The sequence below is a fragment of the Meleagris gallopavo genome, chromosome Z (genome assembly GCF_905368555.1).
Source record: "Meleagris gallopavo chromosome Z, MGAL_WU_HG_1.1, whole genome shotgun sequence".
NCBI classification, from domain to species: Eukaryota; Metazoa; Chordata; class Aves; order Galliformes; family Phasianidae; genus Meleagris; species Meleagris gallopavo.
The window spans coordinates 71,028,559-71,056,440 of NC_139435.1; the positions used below are offsets into that span (position 1 = coordinate 71,028,559).

Below are 27,882 nucleotides of genomic sequence, written 5' to 3' on the forward strand. Positions count from 1 at the left end.
GTAGCAGGGCCCGTGTTCCTCCCGCTCATGCCTGCCCTAACGCAGGCACGTGGGCTCAGAGCACGGGCACCGAGGAAGCCCTCAGCCCTCCTCCAGGCTGACGCAGCTCGTGCTGGCAAGCAGGGTAACTCACCATGTAGCTGTTGGAGACGTGCAGGTAGGCAGCCGCACACTCCAGCAGGTAGTAGAAGGCTTGGGAAGCATTGCCTGCTGCCTTGTAGTGCCGAGCCAGGGGCACAAGCACCGCTTCGGCGATTGCTTCACACTGGCAGGAGCACTGGCCGCTGTCCTTGGCCCGCAGCGTTGCCTGCTCGCCCTCTGCCAGAATCTCCTCTGCAGGGAGGGTCCTAGCCCTGCGCAGGTGTTCTCCAGCAACTACCAAGGCCTCCCAGCTGCTCCAGTTGTCCTCGTCAGCAGAGCCCTGGCAGCTCCCCTGCTCCTGGGGGCTGGAGATGCCGAAGCGGTGGCAGGCCACAAAGTCCCCTCCGTGGCACCCCTGGCATTTGTGTGCGTGCCTCTCCAGGAAGGCGGCACATTCACGGTGAATGTCGACCTTCTGCCTCGTGGGCCACAGCTCGTAAGTTGCCTCCCACAGCAGCGGGTTGCAGAAGGCCAGGATTTCAGGCTGCTGCTGCTGCTGCATGGTCTTCCTGCTGGCAGAGGGCCTCTTCACCCCTGCAAGGCAATGAGTCTTGGCCTCAGACAAAGCTGGGGCCAGACCTCAAGGCTGCCCCAGCTGGGGCAAAGGCCACACACACTGTGGTGCGTGCTGCTGCTGTCTGAGCCCGGCCTGTGCTCTGCCTGCAAGCACAGTGGCAGAGGCTCTTCCAACAGCCACTGAGGATTTCCCTGTGCACGAAGCTAGGTGAGCAGGGCCCTGTAGAGCCACAGTGCTCCTGGGCCCATGCAGCAGCCATCACTTACCTCTGCCTGCCTGCGCAGAGGTGGGCAGCCCCTCTGTAGCACCTTGCTTGTCTTCTGGCTTCTTGAAGTTGTCCAGTCGCTTCAGGATGTTGTCCTCCACCAGCATGTTCAGAAGGGAATTAATCCCTGGCCTTTTGCTTCCGGGAACAATGTGAGCCAGCTGCTGGGTGGTAAACACTGGCCCTATGATGGCTGCAAACTTCAGAACCATCTGCTTCTTCAGATTGATCTGATCCAGCTCAGCCAGCGCAATCTCTGTCAAGAAGAAGCAACACATCTTGGTCTTGCCTGTCCCGGAGAGAGGTTGGAGAAGCCGGACAGTTTCTCCAGAGGAAACGGGGAAGGCTTTGGCCTCCTTTCCTCAGGATGGAACCTGCTGGGCAACCAGAGCCCAGGGTCAATATCTTCAAGATGGCTCTGCTTCTCTCCCAGTCACAGGCCACTGGAGCCAGGGAAAGCAGACACTCAGACAAAGGTTCCCAACCAATGATGGGGAGGGCACAACCCAGCAGGTATGCATGTCCCGCCGTGCAACCCACTCGATCTGCACTGGGTTCATGCCCAGCAGCGCACACAGAGAGCACAGAACATTCTTGCCAGCCCAGAGCTGGACTCACAGTTCCCCCACCCATGATGTGCAGCTCACAGGTCAGCTCAGAGCTGGTCTGCTGCCCACGGGGGAAAACCACAGCCCGCGAGAGCGCAGGACTCTTCCTGCTTGGGCTAGAGTCACCTTCCTGGCAGAGCCCCGAGGCTGAGAGGGCAGTTCTGCAGCACGCAGGTGCCCAGCCTCTCTCTTACCTGCACCCCAGGAAAGGAAGCTGGGGCACAGCCACAAACCGGACGAGAGCCGCTCAGCTGCTCACCTTTCAAGGCCACCGGCAGCATGGGGTTCTCCAGGCTCACGTCTGGTCTGAGGGTACAGATCCTTTCGCTGTCATTCCCGGTACCCGAGCTCGAGGCAGCTGTGACAGCGGGTGATGCCTTGGCTGCAGAAGATGGGAAGAGCAGGGGAAGCATGAATAAGGCGCGGCAAGTCACGCCTGTCATGGTCAGGCGCATTGCCTGGCCTGCACTGAACAGGGACAGCAAGCAGGGCAGGCCGGTCGATTCCCACTGCAGGCTTTCATTTGCATTGCCCCCCCAGCTCTCTTCTGTCTTCACACCAGCTTCAGACCAAATGCCCTTCAGTCAAAACTTCTGGGCTTACCGACAGAATGCGGTAGTGATGCTGCCTTCAGCAGCACTGCCTCCAGAGCCAGGGAAGTTGCCACTGATGCTCCAGAAGGCAAAGCCCGTGCAGCCTGCCCCTAAGCAACGGTGCTCTGCTTGGCATTGCTCTTGCAGTGGCATTCCCACCGTGCTCTTCAGTTCCCAAGGCCCATGTGAGGACTTGAGGTTTTGGAGCAGTTTGCCGCTCCCCCACATGGGCTTTGCTCTCACAGGAGCTGAGCTGGTGTTTGCTAAAAGGAGCGGCAAGGTGCGCAGCAGCCCGCACCTCTGCCATGGCAAGTTCTGCCCTGCTGCAGGGTCAGCCTCTGCCCAGAGTCACTGGGGAGACACAGGGCACGGCTGTGCAGGAGAGGATGCGCCACAGCCAACAGCTGACGGGCAACGAGGGTGCTTACCGATCAGGCTCTGCCAGTTTTCCTGTCCTTCATCCGGCCTCCCAGTGTGCAACAAGAGCATGTTGTTGCATCGCAGGTAGCGCAGCAGTTCCTCACAGTAATATGGGATGCCAGAGCTTTTCTGGATCAGGAACCTGGGCAGGAGCACAACCAACACCAAGGAAGTAAGGTGCAGCACAGTTTGGATGGGTGGTGAGTCACTCAGACCTCGCAGGCTGACCAGCCTCTTCAACATGGCTAAACCTGGCTTCTGGAAGGGGCCCAAAGCACAGAACAGCAAGCCACGGCAACAGCAAAGGGCTGACACCATCCAGACTCTGCTGCCTCGTGGCGGTTGCCCATTCTTAGCTCACACCTGCTATGGCCAGGCTTAAGGAGAGACCCATCCACCCGTTTTGGCGGGGCGATTCCCAGCCGTGGTCAGCATAAGTGCAACCCCTCCGGAAGAGCTCCCCAGACTTGGGCTTACCTTGCTAGCTCCCTGGGGATGCTGCTCACTCCAAGGTCCTGGCAGGCTTTCTGCACCACAGCTGAAGCTTTCAGCCCTTCCAGACGAACGCAAGTGATTCTCTCGGATGTTGTTGCGTCAGCGGCAGCTTGGAAAATGATCTCTGTTCTGTCCTTGACTGGAGCTAAGCTCATGGCCATAAAGACCACGGCACTTTGGAGCATGGGCCACATGATAGACCAGGACAGAGGGTCGACAAAGTGGGCGTTGTCGATGAAAAATATGCCAAATTTCCCTCCAAGTACCTGAAAAACAGGTGGTTCTGAGTGGAATCCAGTGGATTCTTGAGCGTCTTCCAGGGAGGACACATAGCCTTTCACGCTCTCGAGACAAGGGGATATTCAGAAGCCTCTCCTCAGCCACCTCCCTCTCCAGGAGTTTACCAACTTTGTTTGTGCAAGACTGTAAAGTCTCCTCTAACATCAGCTGCCCGGCAGAAGGAGAGAAGTTGGGCAGAGTTCCTGGAGGGCCACGACCCAGGCACATCATCCTGCCGCCCCCTCAGGCAGCTCCAGCGCAGAGCCTGCACCCAGCACGGTTGTTTGCCTCCTGTGAGGCCGGAGGAAGGAAACCTGCTCACCTTCTGTAGCATTTGTGTACAAGTCAGGAGGAACGCACTGGCCCGTTCACTGGAACACATCTTGGAAACTTCGTCCGTGACGGGAAACTGTCCAGGAAAGACAGAGAGGAACACTGCTGCAGGTCTGGGCACACCTATCTCCCAGAGCAAGACTGCAGAGCAAAACGCCTCTGCTTTTGCATGCGGCCAGCACCAGCCCCTCTTCAGTGCCATTTCCAGGGTGCTGAACAAGACACGGGGCACGTGCACGGCACAGGAGCACCCCATGCACAGAATCAGACAGGAATCAGACAGCACTGAGCTGAGCCACTCCCAGCAGAGTATCCAAGCAAGACGGCCTCTCACTCTCACCTTAACTGAGAAAACATCGTTTAGCAGGCAAAAGCTGCTCTCTTCTATAGTATCTTGGAACATGGTCTGCAGAGTGCGCTGCCTCTCACTGGAAGTTTCATTGTCCTGGAGACCCAGCGCCCTGGCCACGAGCAGACAGATGCCAGACAAGGGCTGCTTCACGTTGTCCTCTGTCAGTTCCACAGTGATGACCCTGCGGTGCAAAAGCAGAAGACACTGAGATCCAGAATTGCCTCCTGGTAGCTCAAGCCTGCCCGGACAGCAGCGCTCGATGGGTGAGCCGCCTGGTTCTTTCTGCAGAGGAAAGTGGGACTCTTCAGCCACACATCTCCAAGTGCGTCCTGGAGGGGACCAGGCTTTCCACTCATTGTACAAGAAAAAGTCCGGAGGGACGGCTGCAGGCCAATCACTGGGGGGGCTGACCGTGGCCCCTGCACCTCCACAGCCCCAGCCCAGGTCACTCTACGCATGCCCTCCAGAGGCTCTCCTTGGGTTAAGAAGGAAGGCCTCAGCAGGTGGCAGGTCTGCGTCTGCCGCCCGGCCCGCAGCAGGGCTCTTCTGCCCCAGTGCTCCTTGTGGAAAAACAGAGGGCAAGCAGTGCTTCTGAGACGGGCCACTTTGCTTCCTCTCAGCTCCAGAGCTTGGCCCAGGGACAAAGGAGAAAAGCAGTGGCTCACAAAGCCAGCTGGAACTCCCCGAGAAGGCGGGTGCTGCTCGGGAGGGTCTGCAGTAGGCTTTTTTGGGAGGCTGCAGCGCAAGGGCTGGCACCCAGACTGCAGTGTTCCACAAACACCAGGGGACGGGCAGGGGAGGGGTGCCAAAGCGACAGCTCCAAAATGCTTACCTGTGCTTAGCAGCCCGGTCTAAAACGGCCAGCTCAGCAAGTAAGTGGCTCTTTCCAGAGCCTGGAATGCCCACAAATGCCACCGTGTATGGTTCTTCCAGAAGTTCGTAGGCCTCCAAGCAGCAGTCAAAGATTTCGATCTCCTCCTCTCGACCTGTGCAGACCCACAAGAAAATCAGCTGCTGCAGCGTGCCAAAAAGCGGGGAGCCCCTCCTGTTCTCATCTGTACCCCACAGCAGAGGGGGAGGAAGCGGCTGCGCGGGGCTCAGCTGCGTGCCAGGGCAGCACTGGCACTGAGCAAAGGGAAACAATTGGGCTTCAGATGAGTCCTCCACCTACCCAGCAAGGGACCGTAGTGTGACCTCTCCTTGGCAAGGCCCATGTCATATTGGCTAGAAGGGGGAGAAAACCAAAGTCACTTACTTAGTCAGAAACCGTTGCACGCAGAGCCTGCTGTGGAGGGGTGGAGACCCCCCTCTCGAGCAGCATGTTACCCGGAGCATGGTCCCCTGACCAAAGCTCAAGGTGACACACTAGGACAAGCCTCAAGCATAAAGAAGCCCAGCAGCCACGGCAGGACAGCCGAAGCTAACAAAAGTGCCCTGCTGGAGGCAACAACCAAAGAAATCCAAGATGAGGAAAGAAGCCAGGCTGCGCTGCTGGCTGGCGGACTGCTTTGCCAGCCTGGACAAGCAAAACAAGCCTCCTGGAAGGGAGGACCTCTGTCTCTTAGCGGCTTGGGATGGTACGCAAGCCACTAAGTAGCATTCGTGTTCAAAAGGCCCTGCAACGGGGAGGCCAAAGAAGGGCCCAGAGGAACAGCAGAGGACTGAGCAGGAAGGCAGGAGGAGGCAGAGCGTGGGGCCAGCAGCCTACCTTTCCCCAGTGGAACACGACTGACCCAAAGCTTCCTGCTGGGAAGCAGCTGGGGAGAAAAACCCACCCCATGCAGCAGAATGACCGCCGGCTTAGTCTTACACGTGGTGGAACAAAGCACAGCACAGCAAGCTCAGAGGAATGCTGCTCGGACAAAGCCCACAAGGCTAGCCTGTGTCTGCAAAGACAGGCCAGCCTTCCCAGTCCAGTGCCATCACTTCCACTCTCTTAGCAGCAAGAGGCACAAGGGCAGAGAGGCAGAAAGCAGCCCCACCCCAGGGCTTCTGATCTTCTCAGCCACAGGCAAGGGAGGTCTGTGGGAGACCAGCCTGGTCTCGCTGCAGAACTCCTCTCTGTCGGCCAAGGTTGTACCCTTGAAGCCCCTCTCCCCTCACTTGCACAGCTCAGAGAACACTTACTGCTTGGTGATCCCCATGTATTGATAGATGGTGACGGGATTGGTAACACCTTTCATGTCTCTCTGTGGCAACTCTTTGAAGCAGTAGCTGGGCAGGCGAGAGGCTGCATACGTCTCTGCATCACAGGACACCATCCCTGGGTAGGCCATCATCATGCGGGCGGCCAAATTCACCTTAAAGCCAAGGACTGCCACAGAGAAAGAGCATACGTCAGCGCAGTTGGGAAACCTTCAAGGCCAAGGGCAACCTCCCCTCCTGGGCACAAGCCAACCCAACTGCAGGCTAAGAGGACCCAAAGGGAACCACGTGTCTCTGAGCCCATCCTCCTGCCCCAACGGGCTGCAGTGTGCCCTTGCCTCAGCCCATCCGCCTTGTCCAGACCGACGGGCTGAAGCAGACCCATGCCAGCCTCACATTCCTAAGACAAAGGAGCCCTACCTGTGTGTTCAAACCTCTCGGGATGGCCAGTGAGGCCGCAGAACGCCGTCCCGCTGCTGACCCCGACAGAAACTTGCCTGGCACACAGAGAGAGTGACGTGCATTCAGCAGCAGCCCTGCTGCAGTCCCGCTTGCCCTGTTCCATCCCTTCCCACCTCTCCCCTCCTCGGCACTGGGACCACACGCACCAGCATGGGACTTGGGGACTTAGAGAGCTTGGGGTGCAACACGCCCCGGTGGCAAGGGATGTAGGTAGGGCACACGCAAGACCATCTGGACCCTTCCCCCGAGGCTTGATGGCTGCAACCTGCACCAGGCCACAGGCTCTTCTCCTTAGCAAGGAGGTAAGCAGGTGCTGCCTGCACACCACCCACAGTGGCAGTGACTGGAGGTCGAGGGACCGGACTCGGGCTTTGTTCCTGGCCCCATTGCCCGGAGGAGCCTGCCTCTGGCACTGATGAGCTCTGTGCCCTGGTGAGGGCTCGCTCCGGCACGGTGACTGGCAGGCAGCACTTGGGGGCTGTGCCTGGCTGCCGTGGGCTAACCTGCCACCTCTGAGATGCTGCCTCCTTCCCGCCAGGGGCGAAGCAGGACAAGCCAGGGGGCACGTCTCTTGCTCATCAGTCCTCTCGTGCCATCCCAGGCAGCACACACACCCCATAACATGCACTCACTGGAGTTTTCCCAGCTCCGTGGAGGCCATGCGGAGGATCTGCATAGCACATTCCAAGGCGTGGGTGCTCTCACAGGCCAACTTTTCTCCCGGAAATCCAAACACGCAGAGGAAGGTGCAGCCCTGCAAGGAAGAGGTGCAGTACGCCTTGTTTTACAATACTGATGGCCAGCAGCTGATGCATTCTGCCATAGGCACCGGGGAGACCAGCGGAGCTTCAGGTCAACCCACAGCCACAGATCCCAGCAGCAGGCAGAGCTGCTTCCCATTGCCTTGCTGCCAAACAGACAGAGGCATCCGGGGGTGGGATGGCTGTCACGCACTCACTTTGTCAAACAGAAGTGTTTTGTTGATTTCACCCTTGTGAGGGCTGATGATTTCTGAAATCATACTGCTGCTATCGCTGAGGCTGCTGCTGAGCTCCACTATGCTGATCTTGTCAGCAAACTGCAGCTGGACAAAGAGGCTGGTGACCGGCCGTAGCTCCGAGCACAGCTCCAGTGGCACGTTCTGATAAAGCTGCAAGAGAAGAGCACAACAGCTTTGCCAGCCTGCTCTCCTGGGGGGCTTCTCTGCCCAGAGCAGACACCGAGGGACAGCAGGCGTGCTGGCAACGGCAAGTAGTAGTGGAGGATGGCAAAGTCCTCCCAGGTACCGAGTCCTGGCACAAAGCTACTCTGGCAACACTCTGTCCTGTGACACGTGCGGGCACGAGGGAGCTCTTTGCCATCCTCTAGGCACCTGAGCGGGATCTTGTCCCCCTTGCTCCCTCCCCCATGCCTGTGCAACCTCCAGAACAACAGCCATGCAGAAGACAGGCAAGTCTGCCTCCCACCACCCGTGTCTCTCAGAGGAGCAGCACAAACGGACAGTTTCCGGGCACGTCTGGCCCCAGCAGCCCTGCCATCTCTTTTCCTCAGGCTCTCGCCGCAGACTGCAATTTCTTTTGGCTGCCCGTTTTCCCGAGAGCTCTACACTGTCTCCTGCTGCCCTCCCTACACGCAGCCGCCAGCAGTAGTGGCCATACCTTCTGGAGAACAGCTGTCGATATGTGCTTCTCCAGCCTCGCTCCCACTTCAGGACCAGCAGAGCTCCTAAGAACCGGCCTTCGGAGGGCTAAGGAAAGGAAATGCAGGCCGTCACTGGCAGGGCAGGACTACAGGGGCTTGGGAAGCTGGACACGGCAAAGGAAAGATTCTCCTGCGCTTGCTCCCGCTCCTGTCTGAAGCAGGCAGGACCCACTTTCCAGCCAGTCACAGGACAAGGAACTCACCCATCTCTTCCCCATGCCAATCCCCTCTGTACATGTTCAGCTGGCCTACAGCATCTTGGTATTCCTGGCGACTTAAGTGCCTCATTCCCATAACCTGAAGACACACAGGAGGAAAGCTTTGGCTCTCTGCCTACGCTTATGGTTAGGGCTGTGGCCACGTTCAGCCTCTCAGCCGCCTCCCCACCCAAGTGCGGGTCTTCCAAAGGTCTCGAGGCCACACCATTCACCCACCTTCACGGCCCTTCTGCCAGCAATATAGTTGGCCCTGATTCGTTGCTGCTCACACAGCTCCCAGCAGGTCTGTGACAGCACGATTTCATAGGCAGCCGAAAGGTTTTGGGCCTCGATAACTTCGTCCAGGGCCTGGCTGCAGATGAAGAAGTACTGACGATCCCCGCCTCTGACAGATATGAAGGAGAAAATCCCGGCGGAGATCCCTGGGGAGAGAAAGACCAGCGGCGTTAACACAGGGAAGCTTTGGAACTCGGTGGCCTCCAGCTGCACAGAAGCTCAGCTGAAGCCCAGCCTGGAGACAGGCAGCAGAGAGGGAAGGGCCTCGTGCGTCCTTCTTGGGGCCATTAGCCACACAGGTCCCAGAAACGGGCATCTACAAAGGGGCAAACAAAGTCAACACTGACAGTGCGTTGGCACTGCTGGGCATCTGAGCCAGTGGCCTACAGAGCAAGCCCTGCAGAGCAGCAGCTTTGAGCAGCGTCTGCTCTGTTTACGTGAAGGCAGGTTGCAAGTGTGTGCCTGAGAAGGCAAGAGCCTTCCGGTGAGCTGGGGAAGGGGGCCCTCGAGGCGAAGCAAAGGGGAGAAAAGCAACAGGGAGACCCAGAGAGAGGAGGATAGAAGAGGTCTTGTGGAAGTCCCAGGTGAAGTCTCTGCCCACAGTCTGCAGCCCAGGCATGCTGTCTGTGGTGCGAGGAGAGCCTGCAAAAGCCCGGCTCAAAGCTGTTAGGCAAAGCAGTTCCCCTTTGCTCGCCATGAAAAGCACCAAGCTGTTTAGCTCCTGGAACTTGAGGAAGCATCCCAGAGGTGACACATCCCTCATCCAAGGGGCAGGCGGGACAGAGGGGCCCGTCTGGGGACCGGGTGTGGGATCTACCTCCCAGTGGGGTCAGAAGTTGGGACCCCCCACGGACAGAGCGGGCTGTGCTCTGGGACCCTTGCTGGGAGCGAGGGGCCTGTGCTACAGCTGATGCGAGGCAGGGAAGGAGCCCTGGCCTCCCCTGCCCTCACTGCCTCCTGCTTGTCCTGCAAATGCTGACAGGGGAGGCTATCCATCAGCTCTGGAGAGTACCGGGGCTGACCCATCTATGCCCGTACCTATCTTCAGGTGGAGCATGAGACCCATGTGTGTGTCATGAGTGCCGTACTTCTTCTGGATTTCACTGGAGCACTGCAGCGCCAGGTTGATGGCTGTAGGCAAGTGAGGCTGTGCTGCTCTCCACAGCACCAGCACAGCATCCCCTGGGGAAAGGAAGGGGAAGGTGAAGGCTCTCCTGAGGGCTGACTGTCCCTGAGTTGCACCCAGCCGCAGGGACAGCAGCAAGCAGCCGGGCGGCGTGCAGAGGAAGATGGGACTGTGGGAGGGCATCATCCTGAAGGACCTCCGGGGCAGCCTAGCCTCAGGGACCCCTCCCATCTGCTGGGCCAGCCACAGCGACCTCCAGGGCAGCAGAGCAAGAGGGTGGGTGGTGGGGGGCAGTGGTGAGGCCGGCACCCCCCACCGCCAGTGCCCCTCAGCACTCAAAGACTCAAAGGGCTCCCTCTCCCCCACCGCTTCTCCCACGCCTCAGCGCTCCTGTAGAAGCCCTGCTCAAAGCTGGAGACAAAGCAGTTCCCCTTGGCTCTCTGCAAAAAGCAGGGTGGAATCCAGGAGGCTCCCACGAGAGACGCTGCGCATCAGCACGACACTGACTCTGCCTCCTCCTAAGGACACACCTGCAAACTTCAGGATGTCTCCTCCAAAATCCAGCACCACTGCAGACAAAGAGAAGGAAAAACAGAGTTAAAGGGACGCCTTCTTCCAGGAGCCATGGGAAGAGCCACTGTGCCTGGAGAGGACCAGCGTGGTGGTGCGAGACCAGGGCACGGCTCCAGAAAGCCCTGCTCCCAGGGCTGCTGCAGCCACAGCCCTGGAAACTGCATAGCCAGCAGGGAGGCAGCGCCTCGAGAGACGGTGCACGGCGTGGTGGGAGCAGGAGGGCACCTCTGCAGAGCATCTGCTCCTGCTCTGTGCACCGCTCCACTCAAGCAAGCCACCCAGAGCCACTTGCCCGGGCCACATCCGCAGGCCTTGTGAAGACCTCTGAGTGGGTCTGGGTGACCCGCCGGCCTTCCTGGGCAACCTGTGCCACAGTTCGGTCAGCGTCACCGCAGAGGCCTCTCCTCCTGCCCAGCAGAACCTCCCGCCTTTCAGTTTGTGCCCACCGCCTCTTGTCCTGGTGCCGGGCCCCACCAAAGACAGCCCGGCTCCGGCTCCTCGCCCCTTCAGGGAGGCAGGAGCGGGTGGCCCAGCACGGCTCTCTCCACAGTGAGCGAGCCTCGGGGCTCGATGCCCGACAGCCCAGCAGCACGGCTCTTACCCTCCAGAATGTCCCCCATGTAGGTGTTGAGGGCATGCGCCAGCTCCTCAGCTCCTCTCTCGGGTCCGTTCTGCTGGACACACTTCTCTGCCAAGGCAGTGAAACCTGCCAGAAGGACAGCCACAAATCAGGACACGTCTGCGTGCACCTGTAGCTCACCCCTTCCCCGGCCCCGGCTCAGTGCTCGTCACTGGGCTGACAACCCAGGAGGAGCCGCCCGCTCTTTGGGCAGCACGGCAGGAGGCCTGTGCAGTGACAAGATGGCTACCCAGTCTCGGGGCAGGGCTCCAAAGGGCCTGGAGCGTCCTAAGGGCGCATGTCCGTGGGGACTCCGCCATGCCCAGCCCACCTGAGACATCCGCCAGGAGCAGCACTCCCTCAAGCATCTTGGGGTAACTAATGTCCGTGAACTCCTCACGGAGAAGGAGGTTGGGAAGGAACACCGCTTTCTTCCCCAGATGTGAATAGTGACACTTCCTCTCCCAAGCAGAAGCCATTGTCAGCGCCCTGTGGTACCCGGGGTACCTCAGAACAAGACGACCCTGCCCGCTGCAAAGGAGGAGGACGCGACGCTCACCGCTCAGGCGGCAAAGTGAGCCCAGGCCCACCGTGACGGTCGGCTGGCCCTCTGCTGCAGTGACATCACAATCAGCGGGCAGCGATGTCATCGCCCACCTCACAGAGAGCTGCCCTCTGGCAGCACAGTGGGCTGCAGGCGCTGTGCTCTGTAGCCCATGGAGCAGCTGCCGCTGTGACCCAGGCTTCCCCCTTGATGCCAAGCCACGGCCTCCCAGGCCTCCCTTACCTGAGGACAGCGCCCAAGGCAGTCCGGCCTGCTGCCAAAAGAGCAGCCGCTTCCCCCAGCACAGAGCGGCCCAGGACCGTTCCCAGGACTCCGAGAGGCCTCAGGCACCCGGAGCCGGGCCCCGGTCCCTGACGGCAGCTGGCTGAGCAATGGAAGGGCAGGCAGGGCACGCGCACAGGCTGCTTGTGCTGGTTGTGGCTGGGTGGATTCCTTCTATTTGTGGTGGCTCTTACGGTGCTGTGTTTTGCGGTTCTGATGAAGCATCATCCCGACTGGGGGCTGGGCTCGTGCCTGGTGCGCGCAGCCGGTAAGCGCGCGGTCGGAGTCCACGCTGAGGTCTATTTTAATTCTGCACAGAATCAGGTGCTTGGCAGTCCTCTGCAAAGCCAGCACGCTCCCAAACAGAAGCGTGGCTGTTCACACACAGCTGTGGACAGAACTGTTTCTCTTTGCAGTTTTTAATCGCTTGCTCCAGTTCTGGGTTGCAATGAGAGCAATAGATACCGTAAGCCTGGCTTGAGGATGAAAGGATTGCTCTGGTTGAGTAGTGTTGCAGACACCGTGCAATTACAGGCAGGAAAAGGGAAATTCTGGGGCTTGAGGCGATAGCTGAATGCTGTCATCCTTGCACCCTTTCCTCTGTAGTTCTCTTAACCTTGCGCATCAGATAAAGTAGACATTCTGCAGCTGTACTCATCATCCTAGGCTGAACAACATCATTTCTGTAATCGTTGTTCAACTCGAAAGATAAGGAGAGCTCCCATTACAGAAAGACTGCTGCTGGACCTCTAGCATCCACTCTTGCCTAAGGAAACTTCCAAAATAAAAAAAGGTTTTTTTAAAAAAGGTTTTCATTTTATACTTCATGTGCTCGCGTTTTTAGAAATCTATTGCTTACAGTTTGATTTTAACCTAATGGGGAGAAAGTCACTTAGTTTTCTAAGTAGTCATTTTCTAAAACATTTTCCAAGTTTGTCTTTCTTAGACGTTGCCTACACCTCTTTGCGTTTCCGACCACAACTCAGGTAGCCGTGAACAGTTGTTTACTAAGAGGTAACTTCCATTCCCAAGACTCACTGTGCATTTTCTCAGTTCTGCCTGCTTTTTTTTGCCTTGCCTTCTCACTACCTCTGGTGCCTTCGCAGACGACCTGTGGTTTCATTCTGTTAGGCATGAAGAAAAGTGTTTAAAAAAACACCTTCTTACTGCTTAACTCTTCAAGGCGGTCAGATGTGCAAAAGTGCCCTCTTGTGTTTCCTTTCTGCCTGCTAGGAGAGTCTTTAAAAAGACCTAAGAAATTTCTCATGGAACACACAGTGTATTCCTTAGTATAAACACGTACACAAATATCAACGATTGGAATTAGAAAGAGCACAGAGATATTCTGAAAATATTTTCAGGAACCAGGCTTGTGTGCTGCTAGCACATTTTGCACTGCAAAACCAGGTGTTCAAGTTCAGTTGTAGGGTTTGTTGATCACTTGTCCTTCATTGTACCAACTCCGCACTCCTACTTTTGAATCTAATTTGGAGTATAAATCAGGAGAGCATCAGCAGAAGGGAACAACAAATGTAAACAGGTGTAGAACAGTCCCATTTTTCACATTTTTACGTCGGTCCATTTTCTGAAGTAGTGACTGTGAGAACAGCAATAAGGCAAGGTTTTATGTTCAAACAAACAAAAACTTGAAGAAGTAGTTAGCATGGCTATTTTGCATGCAAGTATCATCCTTGTTTTGTCAGCTGAATGGCATTAGAGTTGCCCCACTGAAAGAACTGCCCTGCTGAAGAAAGGAAGACCTGAGGGTTCAGGTCCTGAAACGTTGCTGCGGTTTGCTATGATTTCTCAGAGGTGAGAGGGGGTACTGCTTTATATTTTTTGGAATCATCAGCACGCAGAACTCGTCATGTGTGCAGAATCTGGCAGCCTGTGTAGCACTGCTCTTGTCTTTCCCAGGGTTCTTGTACCATTTATCACAGAAACATTTTAGGCAGCCTCATTTAGGCTCGTACTTACCTGAGCCTGTTCCCCACATGCACTGAGACAACAGGGACGCATTTCCTTGGCCTCTCTCAAGGGGTATTTTTTACGTTATCTCATGACTCTGTGCTCTGCAGCTACCTATATGGGCAGTCTTCAAGAAACAAGAACCCCTCTTCTCCCTCTGCCACTACTATCCTTTCATCATCATTCAGGATGGGAACTAGGATGCTGTGATGAGGGAACTGAGGAATGTTAAAAGGGACTTTCCATCCCTTGGAAAGATGTGGAAGTGATCAGGCGTGCAGGCAGTATTTTCCTCTGTCCTCCCAGTGCATAGCTGGGACCTGGAAAGAAGGAGGAAAACGTGACAGGTAAATGACCAGCTGAGGGGCAGTGTCTGGATTAAGGCTTTGGGTATTTTGATCTTGGGCAGGCCTTTGTGATAGCGGGTAGTGGGCTTATGATGGACTCTGACTGAGCAAGTGGGGCACATGTGTTGAGGGGAGCAAGCTGTCTGGATTGATTACCAGGGCTTTAACCTAGTTTTGATGGGCGGAGGGGAGTAGGACAGAGAAGGGCTAGGCGATGTTGTCACTGTTGGAGATAGCAGGGAAAAGCCTCTAAGTTCTCCCATAGGATCGTGTGAGGGCTCCTCAGGGAAGATAATATTGCCAATACCCCATCCAAAATCTTCTTGCATGCTACGCCTGCTGCTTCCCAAAAGTGCCTGTATACTAATATGTGCAGCATGGGAAATAAACTGGAAGAGCTGGAGATGTGTGTACAGTCACCACAGGGCCATTGATCTCATTGCAGTCACGGAGATGTGGTGAGACAGCTGACATGACTGGAATGCTGTCATGGAAGACCATGTCTGGGGACATAGGCTGGGAAAACAAGGTGGAGGAGTTGCTTTTCATGTGAGAGAGCAACTAGAATGTATCTAGCTCCACCTGGGGATAGGTGAAGAACGTGTGAAGAGCTTGTGGGTGAGAATTAAGGGGCGGGCTGGTATGGGTGACACTGCTGTGGGGGGCGTACTATAGGTCACCAAATCAGGAAGATGAAGTTGGTGAGGTCTTCTACAGGCAGCTGTAAGTAGCCTCTCAACCGTGGGCACTGGTTCACATGGGGAACTTTAATCATCCAGGCATCTGTTGAGGAAAAAACATGGCCAGGCACACGCGTTGAAGATAGTTTTCTGACATAGGTGGTGGAGGAGCCAACAAGGCGGGGGGTACTTCTGACCCTTGTTCTTACCAACAGGAATGGACTTGTTAGGGATGTGAAGGCTGGGGGTAGCTTGGGATGCAGCGATCTTGTGATGGTTGAGTTCAAGATCTTGAGTAGGAGAAGTAAGGCAAAAAGCAGGATTGTTACCCTAGACTTTTGGTGGGACAACTTAGATGTTTTCTGGGGCCTACTTGGAGGTATCTCGTGGGCTAGAGTGCTAGAAGGTAAGGGAGCCTGTGAGAGCTGAGCAGCATTTAAACGGCACTTCTTCCGATCTCAGGATCGATGCAGTAGGAAATCAGGGAAAAGAGGTAGGAGATCTGCCTGAATGAGCAAGGAGCTCATGGATAAGATCAAAAGGAAGAAGAGAGTCTATGAAATGTGGAAAAGGGCCTGTGCTCTTGGGAGGAGTTTGGGAATGTTGTCAGGGCCTGCAGGGATGCGACACGGAAGGCTAAAGCACAGTCGGAATTGAAGCTGTCAAAGGTGATGAAGGATAACAGTAAGAGTTTTTTTAAGTATGTCGACAGTAAAAGGAAGACTAGGGATAATGTGAGTGCCCTGCTGAACAAGGCGGGTGTCCTGGTAACAGGGGATGCTGAGAAGACAGAGATGTCGAACGCGTTCTTTGACTTGGTCTTCACTTCAAAAAATGCCCCTCAGGACTCCTGGACCCTAGAGGGAAAAGACTGAGTCTGGGAAATGGCGAGTTTCCCTCTGGGTGAGGAGGGGACGGTCCAGGAATATCTGGGTGGGATCAGAGTGTACAGATCCACACACCTTGATCGGATGCATCCATGTGTGCTGAGGGAGCCGACAGAGGTGATTGCTGAACCACTGTCTATCATCTTTGAGAAGTCTTGGAGAACAAGAGAGGTGCCTGAAGGCTGGAGGACAGTCAGTGTCACTGAAATCTTTAAAATGGGCAAGAAGGAGGATGTGGGAAACTACAGGACAGTCAGTATCACCTCTGTCCCTGTAAAGGTGATGGAACAACTTCTTACGGGTGCCATCTCTATGCAATGGGACAAGAAGGTGCTTATCAGGTGTAGTCAGTATGAATTCACCAAGGGGAAATAGTGATCAATCAACCTCGTAGCCTTCTGTGATGGCATCACTGTCTGGGTAGATGGGGAGAGAGCAGTGGATGTCATCTACCTTGACTTCAGCAAGGCTTTCAATACAGTCTCCCATGAGATAAAAAGGATAATAAAGCTGAGAAAGTGTGGGATAGATGAGTGGATGGTGAGATGGGTTGAGAGCTGGCTGACTGGCGGAGCTCAGAGGGTCATGATCCGTAGCGCGGAGTCTGGTTGGAGACCTGTGACTAGTGTGTTCCCCAGGGGTCAATGCTGGGTCTGGTTTTGTTCAGTATCTTCATCAACAATCTTGATGAGGGGGTAGTGTCCACCCTCAGTAAGTATGCCGATGATACAAAGCTGGGAGGAGTGGCTGACACACCTGAAGGCTGTGCTTGCCATTCTGCAGGACCTGGACAGGCTGGAGAGATGGGCAGTAAGAATCCAGATGAGGTTTAACAAAAGCAAGCTTTGCACCTGGGAAAGAATAACCGCATGTATCAGTACAGATTGCAGGATGACCTGCTGGAGAGGAGCTCTGTGGAGAGGGACCTGGGTGTCCTGGTAGACAACAGGCTGGCGATGACCAGTGTGCCCTGGTGGCCAAGAAGGCCAATGGGATCCTGGGGTACATTAAAATGAGCATGGCCAGCAGGTCAAAGGAAGTGATTCTTCCCCTCTGCTCTGTCCCCGTCAGGCCTCATCTGGAATTCCGTGTCCAGTTCTGGACTGCCTGGTACAAAAAAGACAGGTGTCTCCTAGAGGGTGTCCAGGGTGGGCCACAAAGATGATAAAGGGCCTGGAGCACCCCTCTTGTGAGGAATAGCTGAGTGACTGAACTCTGTTCACCCTTCAGAAAAGAATCCTAAGCGGGGATCTTATTAACGTTTATCAATATCTGAAGTGTGGGAGTCAAAGGAATGAGGCCAGACTCTTTTCAGTGGTGTGTAGCGATAGGACAAAGGGAAATGGTTACAAACTGAAGCATAGGAAGTTCTGCACAAATATCCATAAGAACTTCTTCACAGTAAGGGTTGCAGAGCACTGGAACAGCATGCCCAGAGAGGTGGTGGAGTCTCCTTCTATGGAGATGTTCAGGATCCACCTGGATGCCTACCTGTGCAACCTCATCTAGGAGCCTGCTTCGGCAGGGCGGGTGGACTAGATGATCTCCAGATGTCCCTTCCAGCCCCTAAAATTCTGTGATTCTTCATAGTGAGGGTGATGGAGCACTGGAAGAAGTTGCCCACGGAGGCTGTGGATTCTCCGTTTCTGGAGATATTCAAGACCCACCCAGTTGTCTACCTGTGCAGCCTGCTGTAGGGAGCCTGCTTTACGTGAGGGCTGGACTCAATGATCTCTAGAGGTCCTTTCCAACCCCTACAATTCTGTGATTCTGTGATTGATTCTGTGATTCTGTGACTCTGACACAGATGTGTGTCTTGGAATGCACGAAATGATGTGTTCACAAGAGATTGTAGGCATGGCTCAGAGATATCTACTATGAGTAAGACTCTTCCAGTCACTTTGTACCACTGCTGGAGTTGAAAGCATGGAAGAGATTGGAGACACTTGGGCCTCCAACCTGCATATTCCCTTATCCAATTGGCAGATCCAGCCAGATGGCTGGATCTGATATCTATTAATCCTTATTATACACTCTTCTTAGCCGTTTTCTCCTCAAAAAACACAGTTCAGGGTGCAGTCAGTCCTATCCCGAGAAATTTGCAATAGACACTTTCGTAAGATTCCTCAGGTTTGTCGCTTGTTCTTGTGAAGAAGGCCCTGCATATTGGGAAAACAGCATGAGTTTACACATTTAGGGGTAAGAAGACTTGCCTTTTAGGATGCACTGTAGATTAGGGGGAAAGCCAGATCATTAAATAAAAGAGGTAAGACCTCATCAGATTTCATTTCTCCCAGCTCTTGATCACACACTATTTGCACCTTATTTCTTCACTGAACCTGAATCTTAAGGTTTTATAGCATTGCCAGGCCACTTTGACTTACTACTGTCCATACACGTTCTTTCTGACTGAAGTAGTCATGAATTGCTAACTTATTAAAAGTTGATTTTTCTTTCAGTGCTAGGTTTTGTCTCCTCTTCATTCTATATATCATCTTGTTGCTTTCAGAAAAACTCCTTTAATTACAAATACCACAACAGTGACTGGAAACCCTTCTTTCTGCAGAGATGAAAATGATGTTGACGGTTCTGGTGATGGTAATAATAATAAAAATCTACTTTATTATAAAAAGAGCAATGGAGAGAGAGGAGTAGACTAGTATAGTAATGTCTGTAAAATAATTATTCTTTACAACAAAATACAGGACAAATTGGTAGAAGACTTGAAAATCCCAATCATTAGAATTCAAACGACTAGAAGTAAATGGTCTACATACCCTCAGATGCACATCGCTTTTATTCATGTAACCATTCTTCTTTTAGTAGCCTTATCTTTAACTTCCAGGACAATCCAGCAAACTGTTCATGTTACTCAGGAGTAACATGAACCATTCCTGCTTTGCTACATAACATGAAAGCAAAAGTGTACAAAGTCATTTCCAGTGAAGATAAGTCAATCACGGTGATGATGAGGCCCTGGTGTGATACAGCTTATTGCTAAGGCTAGAGGGAGAACACTGAGGAGTATCTCCCACACTGAAGTCAAAGGTGAAGTTCTCTGCAAGGCTTATAAGAAACAGAGATCATGTTTATTTAGCCAGTGTAAATTCTCTTCACCAGTTAAACCATGGCAAGATTATCGGAGGTAAATGACAGATGCTGGTAAGGGATTGAGATAGCGCTTAAATTTGAACATATGAGACATCACCGTATCACTTTAGACAGAACTGTGAGAAAGAACAGAATTTCACTTTTTTCTTTGAAAGAGATCTGCCAAATCTAGAAAGGACTGTCTGAACTGGAGGTCTGTCAGACAGCTGGCACAGAGTCATCAACAAAATAAGGCCATGTTCACTTACATCAACAGTGGACACACCATTCTGTATCTCTGCAAATCCTCATTCACTCAGCAGAATGAGATTGTATTCTGTGATGTTGTGCTCCCCTCTACCCCAACCTCCTCCTTTGGCCTGGCTGTTACGCCCAAGGCTTTGCTCAGGACTAGTAATGCTGTCCGACTAAATACTGCAATTAAGCCAATCATTTAATCCAACAAACAGTGAGCAGCTCACGAGTTCCTTGAGCTCAAGTTCTCATAACAAAGCTGCATGTGAACTCCCAGATTCCCCCTAAATATTCTAAAGCTTAACTGACCGTAGTCTCACGGTGGATTATTGCAAATAATCAATTGGAGAATTCCCCTCTTAGAAGAAGAAAAGCATTCAAGAAACCTCCAGGGTGGAGCGTGATGAACATGCATAGAGTCTGTGTCATCATGGTTCCTGAAGAAACATAAGACCTGCGATACTTAGACACCAGGTGAGCTTGGTATGCTGACTTTTAGAGGTGCAGTATGGAGAGTAGAGTGAGTTGTAAAACTCTGGGTTAGGCCCTGTGATATGATTGCGGGGATAGGAACTGGATGGTACTGTGAAACTGATAAACTGCATTGTAGTCATCAGCAACTTTTCAATTTTCTGTCACACAAACTAGAACAAAGATATGTGTGATTAGAATCACTCCAGATCCACCTGAAAATAAGGAAAAAAGTATAAAAATGGCTTAAGAGAGAAGGGATTTTGGGAAAAATACTACTGCAGACAACTGGGAGGACACTGCTTGATTCTGAGACCAGTCGGCAAGCTAAGTCAGTCTTCCCCCACCCCCAGAGAGATGCCAATGGATAAAGACTGACATGTTAGGTTATAGTGAGTGATCTCTGTGGGAAGCTTAGAAATCTGCATTGAGTTATTCCGTTACTCATAGATTGGCTTGGGTTGGAAGGGACCTTTAGGATCACCCAGATCCAAATCCCCTGCCACAGGCAGGGCTGCAAGCTGCTAGGTCAAGTTCTAGATCAGATTGCCCGGGAACCCACCCAACCTGGTCTTAAACACCTCCAAGGGACAGGGCATCCACAGCCCCTCTTGGGCAATCTGTTCCAGCAACCTCACCACCCGCTCGGTAACAAACTTTCCCCTGCATCAGCTGTATTATTCACATTATTGGCACACACACATACTCTGCAGATAGTATGTATATATACACCAGCAATTCAAAATAATGTATAATCTGATGCTCTAGTAAAGAGCAACAGATTCAAAATAAGCCACTTGTAAGAGTTCTCATTGGGGGTGGCCAAACCCCTTAAGGACAGTACTGTGAATCCATCTGAATACAGCTAGATGAAGGTGCTCTGCATTATGGGTTAACCCATGAATGTCAGAGTTCTCACTGGGAGCACTCATATTCTGTAAGGTTGGATGTGTAAGTCCATTTGAACACGGCCAGGTCTGTAGCACCAAAGTGAGTATAAACCTTTTAATGCAGCACATCCTCAGCATCAGGGACAAATGGCTCACAAAATCACCATTCCCTCACCATTAACTCACGCGTGTGTTAATTTTCAGAACGCAATCGAAGTTACAAAACCAGAGCTCTCCTCAAACAAGAATGGTGTCACAGATCAGTGTGTCTAAAGAGGTCTGCCTTCTCTAATAGGAGTGTTAATCCCAATCTTTTGGTATGACCGCATTGTGGTCTACCACTGGAGCAGGTAGCTCTGAGCTTGCTGGGACTCTGTTGCTAAGTTGAGAGCAAAAGAATGTGCTCCCTGTCCTCACTACACTCTCTCCATTCACTAACAAAGAGAAACAAACGAAAAGAAAGAAGAAAAAAAGAGCATCAGAAAGAAACCAGGCAAGGCAGCTACTCTATCACTAGTTCAATTTTTTTTTTTTTTTTTGTCCTTGTGACTAGAGGTACTGAATCCAAACCTAAAAACCATGTTCTGATCTTCATAGAAATCCAGATAAGCCTAAAGCCTGAGGGAACTGTCAGAATAACTGCATGTAAGACACAAGTACATGTTGCACTATTGCATAGATAGTAATACAAAAGAAGGGAGAGTTTACATCCCCTTCACTGCCCAGGGAATGATGTCACAGGACACTCAAAGGTCGAGGACCGGAGGCACAAGCGTAAATATGAAAGCACAACATTTTTCATCGTTCCTAATGCATTAGCTATGGCCAAGATGACCAACAGGGAACTCATTATCTGAGTTGAATACATAAAATGATAAAAAACAACTTTATCCTCCAGAGCAGTTTTTCATAAACAAGAAAAATCAGCAGAGACGATTAAGACCTTGAGAGGCTTTTTAGCAAAGCATTATCACCATCCCATACGTATAGAATCATTAGAATCACCAGCGTTGGAAAAGACCTCCGTGATTATCCAGTCCAACCATCCACCTACCACCAATACTTCCAACTAAAGCGTGTCCCCCAGTACGGCATCTAAATATTTCTTGAGCATCTCCAGGGATGCTGACTCCACCACCTCCCTGGGCAGCCTGTGCCAGTGCCTGACCACACTCTCAGAGAAGAAATATGTAATAACATCCAACCTGAATCTCCCCTGGCTCAACTTGAGGCCATCCTATCTCATCCTATTGCTAGTTACATGGGAGAAGAGGCCTACTCCCACCTAACCACAACCTCCTTTCTGGCAGTTTGTGGAGAGCAATAATGTCACCCTGAGCCTCCTCTTATCCAGACTAAACAATCCCAGCTCCTCCAGCCACTCCTCATAAGACTTGTGCTCCAGACCCCTCACCAGTTTTGTTGCCCTTCTCAGAACGCACTCCAGGGCCTTAATGCCTTTCTTGTATGAGAGGCCCAAACCAAAGACACTACTAAATATGCAGCCTCACCAGTGCCGAGTGCAGAGGGATGATCACTTCCATGTTCCTGTTGTCAACACTGTTTCTGATACAAGCCAGGATGCCATTGGCCTTCTTGGCCACCCGGGCACACTGCTGGGTCATGTTCAGCCAAGCATCAATCAATACCCCCAGGTCTGTTTCTTCTGTGCAGTCTTCCAGCCACTCTGCCCCAACCCTGTAGCATTCCCTGGGGTTGTTGTGGCCAAAGTGCAGGACCCAGCACTCGGTATTGTTGAATTTCATCCCATTGGCCTCAGCCCAGTGATCCAGCCTGCACAGATTCCTCTGTAGGGCCTTCCTACCATGAAGCACATCAATACTTACTGCAAACTTGGTGTCATCTGCAAACTTACTGAGGGTGCACTCAATGCCCTCATCCAGGTCATCAGTGAAGATATTGAACAGGATGGGCCCCAGTACCAACCCCTAGCAACCGGTTACTGAAAGGCGAGAAGGGTCCCATAAATGAAAGTAAAAAGGCAAGAAGGCTTCACGTGACTGAGAATAAGTGGAGTGAAGGGGAATAGTTAGGGATAGTTTATAGAAGCAAGAATGTAGAGCTTGTTAGAAAATAATGGTCTGGGATAATGAGGGGGATGAAGGCCATAAAGATAAGGGCTTGAGAACAGCCCGAGGACATTTGGCAGGGAGGTGATTAGATGTCCACAAGGCAAGAAGAGACTGGTTTGGGGGGATACCCCCCCAAAAGGCCAGAAGTTTACAGAGAGAAAGCTCAGAAGTCTTTGTGAGGAAGACAACAAATCTTCATCGCACAACCCACTACGCACGCGCAAGAGGGGAGGGTCTGCATGCTAATGAACTCTCGGGGTGTAATGAGTATTCGAATTCCGGGAAAACTATTGATTATGTATTAGTTTGGCCTATATCTGTAGCATGAGTTTTCCTGACGGTGTGCAAGTTAGGAGGAACAAGCCCTGTTGCACCCGGTGTCTGTGCAGCACTGATTAAAACGTACCTGCTTTTATAACTACTTTGTCGTTGTAGAGTTTGATTCTGCACATCAGTTACCACCTGGGTGTGACTCCATTTACCACCACTTTCTGGGCCCAGCCATCCGGTCAGCTCTTTACCCAGCAAGGAGTATATCTGTCCGAGCCATGGACTATCAAAACATCTTGCTCGATCCAAAAATAATTATTAATCTTGCTAAAGAGGCCCCAGCAGAGACCTTGCTGTGCCCCAGAAAACCACTAATTTATTGATAATCAGCGACTGAAAAGCACTGCAACAACAATTCACAGAGAATACTTTTCCTAAGCCATACCCTCTTATTCTCACATAAAATCATGCACCAAATAAAACAGACATATTTAGAAATAACTATCTCTGCATTTGCGTAGTTATAGCTGGTAACTGGCAAATAGTTTGTTGTGGCTCCCATTCTACTATGCAATATATAAATACATGTTTTTAGTCAGATTTGGGCATCCATCTGGAGGAGACTGCTTTGAAGGTCAACAATGATCACTAGTGCTCAGATTCCCAATAAGCACTTTAGCATGGCTATCAGAAAATTGCTTGTTAAATTGCAGAACAGTGGCAGACAGAATCCCACAAATCTGGCCACACTGCTTATAGTCAGTGCCAACAAGAAGACACTGAGGTTGAAATAAATCATGCGAGTGAAAAGAAATGAGAAAGAAGGTATCACTATATTCTTCTAGCAGTATTCAGATAGCCATGAAATCTCTCCTGTGTCATTGTGCGTCACATTTACTTAATGTAGCTTTACTGCCAAGAGGTTACCCCTCTCCCGTTGCATGTTGCTCATTCTGAACCACGTAATACCATCCTTTAAAATAAACATACTGGGGGGTGGGTGTCCAATATCCTAACCAGAAAGTTGTTGATGGACTGCAGGAATCTCCTGGTCTTCTTTGCAGCCTTCTGTCTCGTTTTCCCAGTGGATATCTGTGTGGTTGAAATGCCCCATCAGAATGAGAACGAGCCTATGAGTGTGATGCCTCTTGCAGCTGAATCAAGAAGGCCTTGTCAACAAGCACCCCTTGACCAGGTGGCCTGTAGTAGACCCTGGCTACCAAATGCCCTCTATTGGTCCAGTCCCTGATTTTAACCCACAAGCTATCAACTGATCCGTGTTTCTCAGGGGCAGCTGTGCACAGTCTATCCACTTCTTAACATAGATGGCTCTTCCCCCACCTCTCCTACCTCACCCGTCTCTTCTAAAAAGCTCACTGCCCTTGATCATGGTATTCCAGTTAAGTCATCCCACCATGTTGCTGTGGTAGCAATAAGATCAGTTTTCAAACTGCACCATGGTTTCCAGTTCCTCCTGCTCATTTCCCATGCTGCAAGCTTGCATACAGAGGCACTTAAGCTGGAATTTTGGTCAAATTGCCTTTTTGGGGGAGCCCTCCCAAAAACCTCTGGGAAAAATATGAGGCTTTCTCCTGCTGCTTCCTAAAGTGATTGTATTCCATGACTCTTCTCTGTTCCTCAGCAGTACATACCCTTCCCCTATCAAATCTAGCTTAAAGCCCTGGAAATGAGCCACACCTGCTTGCTGCTCAGTACATTCATCACACGCAGCAGGTTGAGGGCCCCTGCTAGCACCTTGTCTGTCTAACTTAGATATGTTATCCCACGCTTTGCCGTGGGCAGGCTTGTTACCGCCCCTTCAAACCTAACTTAAAGCCCTGTCAATGAAACCAGACAGCTCCTTGGCCAGAATTCTTTTCCCCATATGACCTGATGAACCCCATCAGCAGCCATCAGGCAAAGTGCCCCATGGTTGAAAAAGCCAAAATTCCTGTGGTGCCACCGGCCTCTCAGCAACATATTTAGCACATGGGTTTGCCTGGTCCTCTCAGTATCCCTCACTGCCACTGAAGAGATAGAGGAAAACACCACCGGTACTCCCACTAAGTTATAATATAAATTACGTTATAAATAGATACATAAATATATTTATCAACTAAATTACAGTTATAATGAAGTTCTCTTTTTAAGAAGGATTGGTGAACACCTGTGCTATGATTCACACAACACTTTTTCATTTGATAGGCATTATGGATCACCTGGAGAAGCTGTGAATGCCTCATCCTTGGAAATGTTCATGATGCTCACGTTGAATGGGGTTAAGAGCAACTTAGTGTAGAGGATGGTGATACTGCTCAGAGCAGGGGAGTTGATGGGGTCTTTAAGGTCTCCTGGAACCCAAGTCATTCTATGATTCTGTGATTCTATCATTTAAATCAGCAGGCCATATGGTTTTCTTATGTTATTCCATATGCAAAGAAACTGTGGAAGCAGGTCACTGTGGGTTACCAACCCAAGAAATACCCATTTCTGAAGAATATGCCCACTCATGCTGTGGGATGTACATTTTTAGTAGCACTAGTGGGAAATTCATCTGCCTGCCCTGCTTGCATTCACGTAGAAGAGAAGGCTAAGGTACTGAATGAGTTCTTTGCCTCAGTCTTCGCTGGCAGTCAGGATTCTAATATTTCTCAAATCCCTGAACCCTGCATCCCTTAACATCGAGGTGGGGGCCAGGGCAGTAAATCTCCCCCCAGTGTGAGGACAGAGCAGGTCCAAGACGCCTCATGAGACTGAATGCGTACAAGTCTATGGGGCCGCATGGCCTGCATCCCAGGGTTCTGAAGGAGCTGGCTGAGGTGGTTGCCGAGCCATTCTCCATCATATTTGGAAAGTCTTGGCTGTCAGGTAAGGTCCCGGATGACTGGAGGAAGGGTCACGTCACTCCCATTTACAAGAAAGGGAGCAAGGAGGAGCCGGGGAACTGGTGGACAGGCTGGTGAGTCTTACCTCTGTGCCTGGGAAGATCATGGAACAGATCATCCTGGATGACATGCTTGATCACATGAGGAATGAGCGTGTGATCTGAGACAGCCAGCACGGCTTCACCAGGGGAAGGTCACAGAATCACAGATTCACAGAATTGTAGGGGTTGGAAGGGACCTCTAGAGATCATCGAGACCAACCCCCTGCCAAAGCAGGTTCCCTACACCACGTCGCACAGGCAGGCGTCCAGGCGAGACTTGAATATCTCCAGAGAAGGAGACTCCACAACCCCCCTGGGCAGCCTGTTCCAGTGCTCCGTCACCCTCACCGTGAAGAAGTTCTTACGCACATTCGTGCGAAACTTCCTATGCTGCAGCTGATGTCCGTTTCCCCTCGTCCTGTCTCCATGTACCACTGAAAAGAGACTGGCCTCACCGCTATGGCCGCCACACCTCAGGTATTTATAAACTATTTATAAACCTGGATCAGGTCCCCTCTCAGTCGTCTTTTCTCAAGGCTAAACAGACCCAGTTCACTTAGCCTTTCTTCACAGGGGAGATGCTCCAGGCCCTTCACCATCTTTGTGGCCCGCCGCTGGACTCTTTCCAAGAGATCCCTGTCTTTTTTGTACTGGGGAGCCCAGAACTGGACACAGTACTCCAGATGAGGCCTTACCAGGGCAGAGTAGAGGGGGAGGATCACCTCCCTCGACCTGCTGGACACGCTCTTCTTAATGCACCCCAGAATGCCATTGGCCTTCTTGGCCACGAGGGCACACTGCTGGCTCATGGCCAACCTGTCGTCCACCAGGACGCCCAGGTCCCTCTCTGCAGAGCTCCTCTCCAGCAGCTCATCCCCCAGCCTGTATTGGTGCATGCAATTATTCCTCCCTAGGTGTAAGACCCTACACTTGCTTTTGTTGAACCTCATCCGGTTTCTTACTGCCCAGCTCTCCAGCCTGTCCAGGACTCGCTGAATGGCAGCACAGCCTTCAGGCGTGTCAGCCAATCCTCCCAACTTCGTATCATCAGCAAACTTGCTGGGGTGCCCACTATCCCCTCATCAAGGTCATTGATGAACATGTTGAACAAGACCGGACCCAGCACAGACCCCTGGGGGACACCACTGGTCACAGGTCTCCAGCCAGACTCTGCACCACCAACGACGACCCTCTGCGCTCTGCCAGTCAGCCAGTTCTCAACCCACCTCACTGTCCACTCGTCTATCCCACACTTCCTCAGCTTTGTTATAAGGATGTCGTGGGAGACAGTATCGAATGCCTTTCTAAAATCGAGGTAGACTACAAGGTCATGCTTAACCAATCTGGTGGTCTTCGATGATGGAGTGATGGCACTGGTGGACAAGGGGAAGGTGATCGATGTCATTTACCTGGACTTGAGCAAGGCCTTTGACATGGTCCCCCACCACATCCTTATCTCCATGTAAGGAGGGATGTGGATTTGATGGGTGGACCACCCGATGGATAAGAAATGGGTCGAAAGGCTGCAGACAGAGGGTGGTGATCAATGACTCTATGTCCAGCTGGAGGCCGGTAACAAGCGGCATCCCTCAAGGGTCCGACTTGGGACCGGTGCTCTCTAAATTCTTTATCAAGGACATCGATGACGGGAGTGAGTGCGCCCTCAGCAAGTTTGCTGACGACACCAAGCTGAGCGGTGCGGTTGACACGGTGGAAAGAAGGGATGCCATTCAGAGGGTCCTCAACAGACTTGAAAGGTGGGCCCGGGTGAACATAGTGAGGCTCAACACAGCAAAGTGCAGAGTTTTGCACTTGGGCCGGAGGAATCCCAAGCATCCATACGGACTGGAAGGAGCAGTCCTTGAGAGCAGCCCTGTGGAGAAGGACCTGGGGGTCCTGATGGATGAAAACCTTCACAAGAGCCAGCAGTGTGCTCTTGCAGCTCAGAATGCAAATGGTATCCTGGGCTCCATCAGAAGAGGACAGGGAGGTGATTGTCACCATCTACTCTGCTCTTGTGAGGCCCCATCTGCAGAACTGTGTCCAGCTCTGCAGC

The 27,882-nt window shown here is 52.2% G+C and overlaps 1 protein-coding gene across 5 annotated transcripts in view; it reads right to left on the reverse strand.

The window, feature by feature from the left end:
• Nucleotides 1–27,683, reverse strand: part of LOC104916512 (adenylate cyclase type 10-like) — a 31,577-nt gene extending 3,894 nt beyond the window's left edge. Inside the window, exons 1-21 of one of the 5 annotated variants that reach the window (XM_085213931.1) lie at nt 18,609–27,675; nt 12,144–13,546; nt 11,106–11,210; nt 10,462–10,500; nt 9,844–9,987; nt 8,746–8,951; nt 8,515–8,608; nt 8,269–8,357; nt 7,569–7,760; nt 7,243–7,364; nt 6,569–6,645; nt 6,131–6,317; nt 5,175–5,227; nt 4,836–4,989; nt 3,992–4,184; nt 3,641–3,727; nt 3,022–3,305; nt 2,553–2,686; nt 1,791–1,913; nt 925–1,179; nt 134–675 (exon numbers count right to left, since the gene is read on the reverse strand). In XM_085213931.1, coding sequence (XP_085070057.1) covers nt 134–675; nt 925–1,179; nt 1,791–1,913; nt 2,553–2,686; nt 3,022–3,305; nt 3,641–3,727; nt 3,992–4,184; nt 4,836–4,989; nt 5,175–5,227; nt 6,131–6,317; nt 6,569–6,645; nt 7,243–7,364; nt 7,569–7,760; nt 8,269–8,357; nt 8,515–8,608; nt 8,746–8,951; nt 9,844–9,987; nt 10,462–10,500; nt 11,106–11,210; nt 12,144–12,177 — 3,114 coding nt within the window. In that variant the 5' untranslated portion in view covers nt 12,178–13,546; nt 18,609–27,675. Of the gene's footprint in view, nt 1–133; nt 676–924; nt 1,180–1,790; nt 1,914–2,552; nt 2,687–3,021; nt 3,306–3,640; nt 3,728–3,991; nt 4,185–4,835; nt 4,990–5,174; nt 5,228–6,130; nt 6,318–6,568; nt 6,646–7,242; nt 7,365–7,568; nt 7,761–8,268; nt 8,358–8,514; nt 8,609–8,745; nt 8,952–9,843; nt 9,988–10,461; nt 10,501–11,105; nt 11,211–11,910 lie in introns of all 5 variants that reach the window. The other 4 variants (XM_085213930.1, XM_085213934.1, XM_085213932.1 and 1 more) reach the window with 4 other exon arrangements.
• Between the last annotated feature and the right edge of the window lie 199 nt (nt 27,684–27,882).